Source organism: Lactuca serriola, chromosome 8, assembly GCF_051521515.1.
Source record: "Lactuca serriola cultivar US96UC23 chromosome 8, Lser_US96UC23_V15, whole genome shotgun sequence".
In the NCBI taxonomy this organism is placed as follows: domain Eukaryota; kingdom Viridiplantae; phylum Streptophyta; class Magnoliopsida; order Asterales; family Asteraceae; genus Lactuca; species Lactuca serriola.
In genome coordinates, this window is record NC_136415.1 from 203,049,369 (window position 1) to 203,059,290 (window position 9,922).

General features: G+C 35.2%; 2 protein-coding genes across 2 annotated transcripts; both read left to right on the top strand.

Annotated features, from left to right (window-relative positions):
• Positions 1-455: 455 nt before the first annotated feature.
• On the top strand, positions 456-3,667 carry LOC145069754 (putative late blight resistance protein homolog R1B-8). The gene has a single exon (XM_079016703.1). It carries the CDS (start codon positions 752-754, stop codon positions 3,395-3,397), a length of 2,646 nt encoding a protein of 881 aa, XP_078872829.1. The 5' UTR covers positions 456-751; the 3' UTR covers positions 3,398-3,667.
• Positions 3,668-6,226: 2,559 nt separating this feature from the next.
• Positions 6,227-9,304, top strand: LOC145070462 (putative late blight resistance protein homolog R1A-3). Its single transcript, XM_079017400.1, has one exon. It carries the CDS (start codon positions 6,339-6,341, stop codon positions 9,174-9,176), a length of 2,838 nt encoding a protein of 945 aa, XP_078873526.1. The 5' UTR covers positions 6,227-6,338; the 3' UTR covers positions 9,177-9,304.
• Positions 9,305-9,922: the final 618 nt, after the last annotated feature.

A 9,922-nucleotide genomic window follows, 5' to 3' on the forward strand; every position in this document is an offset into this window, starting at 1 on the left:
GAGAAAATATTCATCGTACACTCTGTTTGCAGGTTTATCTACCCGTAATTATATATATATATATATATATATATATATATATATATATATATATATATATATATGTGTGTGTGTGTATATTTACTGTTAATAGTTCCTTTAGTGCTAATTCTCTGGTGCTGTTAAAGCTTTCCTCAATATATGACAAATGATAGGAGAGTAAATTCCCTTTTTTCTTATATATTATTAATAAACATCTTAAATATAATCTATGCTAAAGGTTACATATTTTAATGATAATGCTAGCAATGTTTTTTTTTTTTTTGCTTTAGTGACTCTGCAGAAATAGCAATGTACTTTTGTTATTTATATGTTTCTAATAGGATCTTATATTAATATCGATCGTGAAGATATATTAATAATTGTTATAAGTTATAGATTCTGTTTATATTCTAAATTTTTAAGTTTATATATAAAATGCAATAATGGTATGAAGTATTATTTGAAATGGAATGGAGAAAAAAATAATTAAAAAGTGAAAAGTGAAACCTATACTATGCTGTTGGTGGATTGTAGGGACCATAATCCCATTTTGCAAAAAAGAAAAAGAGCCAACTTATGTGAAAGGCCTCAATTCCATCTCCTTTATGACAAAGAAAATTTAAAAGGGTCCAAATAATTCACAGAATTTGCAAAACTGCTCTCTACTGTTTGTCTTAATTCAAAACTTCAATATAGAATACAACTGTCCTTCAAGAGGGGAAGAAACAAGATGTCATATGCAAATATCCAGATGTTCATGGAAAAGTTGAAGCAGCTGATGTACTGCAATGATATTCCAGTGATCAACAACCCATCAATCATATGTGAAAGGCCTCAATTCCAAATTCTTTATGAAGAGCTTGACTCCACGATCCAAACCATTTTCAACCACGAAGACCAAGATCTACACAACTTTGAAGAAGTGAGAAAAGTGAAGAAAAGATTCAAAGCTGCAGCTGAAGAGGCAGAAGATATCGTCGATGTCTTTCTATCCACTGTCCACTGTAGAAGTAACAGATTTTTCCCTAGATCTGATGTCTTTCAGCCCTCTCTCCACCTTGAGGTTGCTATGAGTTCAATCGAGTCTATCAAGAAAGAGTTCATGACTTTGAGCATCGATAACATGAAGATGGACTCTTCTCTGAGAACTGACAGACTGCAAACGCAATCTTCTGGAACTTCCCACACTAGAAATTCAAGGGGTTCGAAGAAATTAGTGGAAAATGTCGTTGTGGGGTTTGATCGTGATGCTGAGATAATAAGGGACAAACTAGTTGAAGATGGAAAGCATCGGGATGTGGTCTCTATTGTTGGTATGGGTGGAATAGGTAAGACTACCCTTGCTAACAAAGTCTTCACTGATCCTTATGTTGTTTATCATTTTCACGTCCGTGGATGGGTCACTGTTTCACAAACATATGACAAGAGGGATCTGTTGATTCAAGTTCTATCATCCATAGATGATCAATTAGAGCTTGAGAAAGCAACGGACTGTCAACTCCGTGCAATGTTGCACAAACGCATAATGGGTAAGAGATATTTGATTGTTATTGATGATATCTGGAGTATAGAGGCATGGGACAAATCGCAGTTGTTTTTCCCTGATGATAACACTGGAAGTCGAATTCTTCTTACGAGTCGCCTCACTGAAGTTGCTTCACACGCAAAATCACACGGACTCATTCATCAATTACAACATTTGACCGAAGAAGAAAGTTGGAAGTTGTTGTGTGAGAAGGCGTTCCAAGAAGATGAATGTCCTGAATGGTTGATTGAACCTGGAAAGCAAATTGCAAAAAACTGTCATGGATTGCCGCTTTCTGTGGTTGTGATGGCAGGAGTTCTTGCAAAAGAACCAAGGAGTGAAGATGTGTGGCTAAAAATTTCTTGCAGTTTCCATTCATACATTGCCAGTGACGAGAAAGGATGTCTTGAAACAATAGCATTAAGTTACCACCATCTACCTCCTCACTTGAGATACTGCTTTCTCTATCTGGGAGGGTTTCCAGAAGACTACCCGATCTCCTCACCAAGGTTGCTTTGGTTATGGATGGCTGAGGGATTTATACAAGAAGATGGAAGTCAAAGCTTGAAGGAAATTGCAAACGGTTACCTGATGGATCTAGTTGACAGAAATCTTTTAATCATAAGCAAATGGTATGCTTGGGGTGATGTCAGACGTTGTAAAGTCCATGATCTTGTGAGGCAGGTATGTGTAGAAAAAGGAAAAGAAGAAAATTTCTTCCTGAAAATAGACTCCCCACCATCTAATAATCTTTGTGAGGTAATTACCACATATAAGAAACGCCGTGTGGTCACAAATCAAGAAATGCACATTATGAGTCCGTCTCTTCCGACCACCCCAAGTGTTCAATCACTATTGTGCTTTACTAGGAAAACAACCTTCACCTACATTATCTCAAAGTTTTTCCCCCCCTTTTCACTACTTAGGGTGTTAAGTCTAGAAAAATATAGATTGCTTTATTTCCCCCCTGGTTTAGCATTACTAGTTCACTTAAGGTACCTCTACATTTGGCTGTCATCATTTCCACCATCAATATGCACTTTATGGAACCTTCAAACCCTCATTGTTAAAACAAGTTCTAGTCCTATGGTTTTACCTAGCAACATATCAAATTTGGTGAATCTGAGGCATCTAAGATGTAATGCAGATCTTTATCTTCCTTCAGTTGGAAAACCATTGAATTTGGAATTTATTACAAAGGTGGAGTTGGGAGATGGGGTAGATAATTTTAAGAAATGTTTTCCCAGGATCAAGGAACTTACATCTACTCTTTACTCCGACAAGGAAAAAGACTTTGAAGTACTCCATTACCTTCAAATCTTGACGTTAATGGGATCAGTTGAGCGAGAATTTCGCAGAGGTGCACCAAACTTGGGAAAGAATCACATTAGAATTGGGTTCCCTGAAACACTGAAAGTACTTACACTTGTAAGGTGTGGTCTACCGTGGAGCGACATGTCAATCATTCAATCATTACCTAATCTTGAGGCTCTCATACTAGAAGACAATGGGTTTGAGGGAACCCTGTGGGAAACAGGTGAGGATCAGTTTCAACGGTTAAAAGTCTTGAGACTTAAGAAGTTAAATATCAAACAATGGAAAGCCTCAAGCATCAACTTTCCATGTCTCAAACGATTACGGGTGGTGAATTGTGTTCATCTTGAAGAGATACCCCTTGAATTAGGGGACATCTCAACGCTCGAGTCTATATACATTTTGAATTGTGATGCTTCTCTTCTCGTATCCCTTCAAAAAATACGAAATGAGCAAGATGATGTGGGAAACTATGAACTGAAGATCAAAGTTGATGGAAGGAAAATGCCCTCTTGTGTACCCAAGCATGACGATTAATACATTTTACTTAATTGTGGAATTGCTATTGATACCATGAATGTTTAGTACATTATTAGTTGGTCTATTTACTACCTAGTACGGTGTCTGTTGGTATTCTTTACCCAAAATTTCAATTTGTTTTTTTCTCTTACCTAGTTGAATCTTTTGTTTAGTCGAAGTCTTCTTAGCTGGGTTAGGCGTGAAAGAATAATGCAACCTGGCATTATTAGTCTTGTATGAGGGAAAAGATTTGCTCCAACCGAATGAATTAAGCATCCTTCCAGAGCACATGTTTCAATTAGCTGTGAGTTTATTCCTGTTGAATGCATTCGTCCTTCCATCATATATATGGATGACTTGTATTCTTGTTTTGATAAACTTGGTATCAAAGCAAGATAGTGTTCTTTTTTTCCCCTAAATCGTGAATGCAACTCTTGATATGCAGAAACAAGATGCCACATAATGGATCTTCATTTTCAACACTTTTTTGGATTACAGAAATTCATGATTCAAAACTTAACGCAAACATGCTGGAGTTAATCTTATAATAAGAGAACTTGCAGAAACATTATAGAAGAATGAAGTGTGTATAGGAACATTTCTCACACACATTTATTGATTAACTCAACCAATTTTACACCGACACATATTTATACAGACACAACATGAAACATTGCAACTCTTGAAGAACCATCTTTCCCCTTCAATATATGACGGTTGATATAATTGCTATAATTACCAACTAACTCACTCTAACAACCAACTAATTTTAACTGCCATAACTTCCAGAATTCTAACATAATTACCAAAATATCCCTAAGTCTAGATCAACAAAAATACACAAGAAATATAAAATAAATTATACATTCAAATGCGAGCAAGATTGAATAATTTTATAATATTAATCTTAGTTAAAAACTTCAAAAAGATAAAATAAATTAAAATAAAAAATCTCTTTAAATATTATATTTGTGGGAATCAAGATTGATGGTTGCCTTGAACTGTTGTTATACAGAATTGGCATATGCACTTTGCCAACGACTATACTTTTTCACCATTTATCGGCTCTAGGGTTACCAGCGGCGGCTTTAGGTTTTCCGTAGGGTGCAAACGTCGGCGATCCTCTTGAAGGATTGAACTACTTTTATCAATGTGATTTATGATTTCTAAGTGTTATGCTTAACAATGGAATTAGGGCTTCAATAAGGAATTCAATAATAAGGCAACCTTGATGAAAGTAGTAGAAGTTCATAAATTTCTGCATATCTCATACATCAGGGTAACACCTATATATATACCAGGCGAGATGCAACCCAATGTACTTATACCAAAAAAGAAGTTGAAGCCCAAGAGCATAGCATTTGATGCAAAAAGAAAAATAAAATCAAAAGACCGGTATCAATACACTTATATATCAAATTAATTTGGATAGAAATGACAATAAAAATATCGTTAAACAATTACATTTAAAGAGGACACCATTTCATAGTAAATTTAACCCATAAAAGTAGAACAAGATTGCAATTTTATGGCTCAATCTTAGCTTCATTTGTGCTTCATGATATGTTCTTGATTTTGCTCGATCCTTGCAACTTGATGATTAATTATCTGGAGTGTCTTCTACTAGAAAAAAGACTTTGAAACCCCTGGTGTTGAAGTTACCACTGGTTACTACTCAGTACACATGTACAATCTTTATTTGGATCCAATGCTATTTATTGGTCTACAATTTGCCAAGAAGCATCTAGTTGCCAGATAGAATAAACCCCATGCCAAGATCTTCGACCATTGCACTTAAGATTTCAAATCTCTTTTCAGTTATTATAAAAATTCAGTTTTTCTACAAAATGTTTCTTTTTTTATTCAGATATTGTATTCTTGGAGATGGTTATCAAATGGAAGGGATTGAAAATGAAGCATGTTCACTTGCAGGCCATTGGGGTCTTGGAAAAGTTAATTGCCTTTTATGACGATAACCACATCTTGGAAAAGTTAATTGCAGATGCTGATTTTGCTGTGCAGGTGTTATATTAATAGTATCTGAAGCTCTCATTAAAAGATATTGTCTAGGTGCTAATTCTCAGGTGCTGTTAATGCTTTCTGGAATATATGACAAATGATAGGAGACTAAGTACCTTTTTTCTTATATATTATTAATAAACATCTTAAATATAATTTATGGTAAACGTTACACAATTTAATGATAATGCTAGCAATGTTTCTTTTTTTTTTTTTAGTGACTGCAGAAATGACAATGTATTTTTTCTTGTTTTTACATTTTGTGAACATGCAATTGAAAAAAATAGTTGAACAAAGTTAAAGTAAAAATAAAATGAATAATAGCAACATACTTATCTTTTAAAATAATAATAACAGTATACTTATCTTTTATCCATTAATAGCAACATACTTATCTTTTATAACAATTAATAGCAAAATACTTATCTTTTTATAACAAATAATAGCAACATACTCATCTATGTTTGATGCTATAAAAGAAAGTGTAACCAGTCCTTTGTCTCTTCATTGATCGACCAGACCATGGACAGGTATAATACTAGTTTTATTTGTTGATTGTTGTTATATACTCTTTTAATAAAAAAGTTATGTACTTTTGTTATTTATATGTTTCTAATAGGATCTTATATTAATATCGATTGCGAAGATATATTAGTAATTGTTATTAGTTGTATATTCTGTTTATATTCTGAATTTATAAGTTTATATATAAAACGTAATAAAGTTATGAACTATTATTTGAAATGGAATGGAAAAAAAATAATTAAAAAGTGAAAAGTGAAACCTTTACTATGTTGGTGGTGGATTGTAGGGACCATAATCCCATTTTGCAAAAAAGAAAAGGAGCCAACCTAGTTTGACAAAACTGCTCTCTACTGTTTGTCTTAATTCAAAACTTCAATATAGAATACAACTGCTCTTCAAGAGAAGAAGAAACAAGATGGCATATGCACATGTCCAGATGTTCATGGAAAAGCTGAAGCAGCTGATATACTCCAATGATATTCCAGTGATCAACAACCCATCAATCATTTGTGAAAGGCCTCAATTCCAACTGCTTTATGAAGAACTTGGCTCCATGATCCAAATTTTTTTCAACCACGAAGACCAAGATCTACACAACTTTGAAGAAGTTAGAAAACTTAAGAAAAGATTCAAAACTGCAGCTGAAGAGGCAGAAGATATAGTTGATATCTTTATTTCCTCTGTCCACGTTAGAAATAACGGGTATTTCACTATCTCTGATGTCTTTCAAACATCTCTGAACCTTGAGGATGTTATGAGATCAATTAAGTCTATTAAAGTGGAATTCATGACCACAAGAATCGATAATATGAAGATTGATTCGTCTCAAAGAACTGAGTCAGCTGCTGGAACTTCCAACCCTACAAATTCACTAGGATCGAAGAAAGTATTAGAAGAAATGGTGGTGGGGCTAGGTGGTGATGTTGTGCAAATGCAATCTGCAGGAACTTCCTGCAGTAGAAGTACACTCGGATCAAAGAAAGCAGTGGAAGAAATGGTTGTGGGGATTAATGGTGATGCTGAGATAATAAGGGACAAACTTGTTGAAGATGGAAAGCATCTGGATGTGGTCTCTATTGTTGGTATGGGTGGAATAGGTAAGTCAACCCTAGCTAACAAAGTCTTCATTGATCCTTATGTTGTTTATCATTTTCATGTCCGTGGATGGGTCACTGTTTCACAGACATATGACAAGCGGGATCTGTTGATTCAAGTTCTGTCATCCATAGATGATCAATTAGAACTTGAAGAAGCAACGGACTCTCAGCTTCATAAAATGTTGCACAGGAGCCTATACCATCAGAGATATTTAGTTGTTATTGATGATATCTGGAGTACAGAGGCATGGGATAAGATGAAGTTGTTTTTCCCTGACCATAACAATGGAAGTCGGATTCTGCTTACTAGCCTCCTCAACGAAGTTGCTTCGCATGCAAAATCACATGGACTCATTCATCATTTACAACATTTGACAGAAGAAGAAAGTTGGAAGTTGCTGTGTGAGAAGGTGTTCCAAGGAGATGAATGTCCCAAATGGTTGATTGATCCTGGAAAGCAAATTGCAAAAAACTGTCACGGATTGCCTCTTTCTGTGGTTGTGATGGCAGGAGTTCTAGCAAAAGAAACAAGGACTAAAGATTTATGGCTGAAAATTTCTTGCAGGTTCCATTCATACATTGCTAGTGACGAGAAAGGATGTCTGGAAACAATAGCATTAAGTTACGACCATCTGCCTCTTCACTTGAGAGACTGCTTTCTCTATCTAGGAGGGTTTCCAGAAGACTATAAGATATATTCACCGTGGTTGCTTTGGGTATGGATGGCTGAGGGATTTATACAAGAAGATGGAAGTCGAAGCTTGGAGGAAATTGCGAACGGTTACCTGATGGATCTAGTTGATAGAAATCTTCTAATTGTAGAAGAATTATATATTTTGGGTGATGTCAAAGTTTGTAAAGTCCATGATCTTGTGAGGCAGGTATGTGTGGAAAAAGGAAAAGAAGAAAGATTCTTCCTGAAAATAGACTCCCCGCCATCAAATCGTCTTTTTGGTATCATAGGAAAACAAAACAAGAAATTAAGAAATTGGAAAAAGGTAATTACCACAAATAAGCCACGTCGTGTGGTCACATATCAAGAAATCAATATTAAGAGATTGTCTTCTCCGCCCACCCCAAGTATTCGATCATTTGTATGCCTTCATTGGGAAACAACCATAATTCACAATATCTCAAAGTTTTTTCGTTCCTTTGCATGTCCTATGGTGTTAAATCCAGAAACGTTTTTATGTTCCTTTGCACTTCTTAGGGTGTTACTTCTAGAAAAATGTGAATCGAATGATTTTTCACCCGTTTTAGCATTACTAGTTCACTTAAGGTACCTTGACATTTGGGTGTCATCATTCCCGCCATCAATATGCAATTTATGGAACCTTCAAAGCCTTGGTATTAAAACAAGTTCTAGTTCTATGGTTTTACCTAGTAACATGTCAGATTTGGTGAATCTGTGGCATTTATACTGTAACGCAGATCTTTATCTTCCTTCTATTGAAAAACCGATGAAACTACTGCAGGTTATTTTGAAAGTGGTGTTGGGAGATGGGGTAGATAATTTTCAGAAATGTTTTCCCGGGATCAAGCATCTTACAACTACTCTTTACTCTGATGAGGAAAATGACTTTGAAGTACTCCATCACCTTCACACGTTGAGGTTAATTGGGTCGGGCAACAGCAGAAGGAGATCAGTTGAGGAAGAATTGCTCAGAGGTGAACCAAACTTGGGAATGAATCACATTATTAGGTTCCCTGAAACACTGAAAGTACTTACACTTGAAAGGTGTGGTCTACCGTGGAGCGACATGTTGATCATTCAATCATTACCTAATCTTGAGGTTCTTCTAATAAAAGACAATGGTTTTGAGGGAACCCTCTGGGAAACAGGTGAGGAGCAGTTTCAACGACTAAAAGTCTTGAAACTTAAAAAGTTAAATATCAAAAAATGGGAAGCCTCAAGTATCAACTTTCCATGTCTCAAAGAATTACAGGTGAAGGATTGTGTTAATCTGGGAGAGATACCCCTTGAACTAGGGGATATCTCAACACTTGAGTATATTGTAGTAAAGAATTGTGGTGTTTCTCTTCTGGAATCCCTTCAAAAAATACAACAGGAGCAAGATGATGCGGGAAATTATGAACTAAAGATCAGTGTTGATGGAAGTTATATGCCCTCCTGTGAACCCAATCATGACGATTAATGCATTTTACTTGACACCATGAATGTTTAGTACATAAATAGTTGGTGTATTTGCTGCAGCTAGTACAATGCCTGTTGGTATTCTTTACCCAAAATTTGGTATTGTTCAATTTGCTTTTTTTCTTTTTATCTGGTTGAATCTGTTTTTTTAATCAAGTGTTCTTACCTGGTTAGGAGCGGAAGGATAAGCGTTATTTGTCTTTTATGGGAAAAGACTTACTCCAATTAATTGAATTAAGCATCCTACCGGATCACATGTTTCAGTTAGCTGTGAGTTTATTATTTGTAGAAAATGTCAATATTTTACATGTTAAGCTAATCCAGGAAAAAGTGAGGAAATGAAACATAGCTGTATTTTACTATTTTATCCCTACCGACTACAAGCTCACCAGTTTGTTCACAAAACCCCTTGATGAATCCATGTTTAGCTGCTGAATTTGTCTTGCATAAGATTTTTTTTAATCTTGCATATCATTATATTTTTTTATTATTTACAAAGTCTATACATCTAAACGTTTTCTTCTTGAAAAAACTGTATATGTGTATGTTGCATGTTTGCTATATAAGGTAATCATGTTTTTGACAAAGCAGCTTTCCTTTGACCTGTCCACATTATTGCTATGGAGAGAAATTCAACTACAAGCGAAACATTGGAGTTTATCTCCATTGATTGTCCGCATTAATCCCATGGAACGGAATCTCCAATCCAGTTCCTTTGGATTCCATCGAAATCCACAAAACCAATAC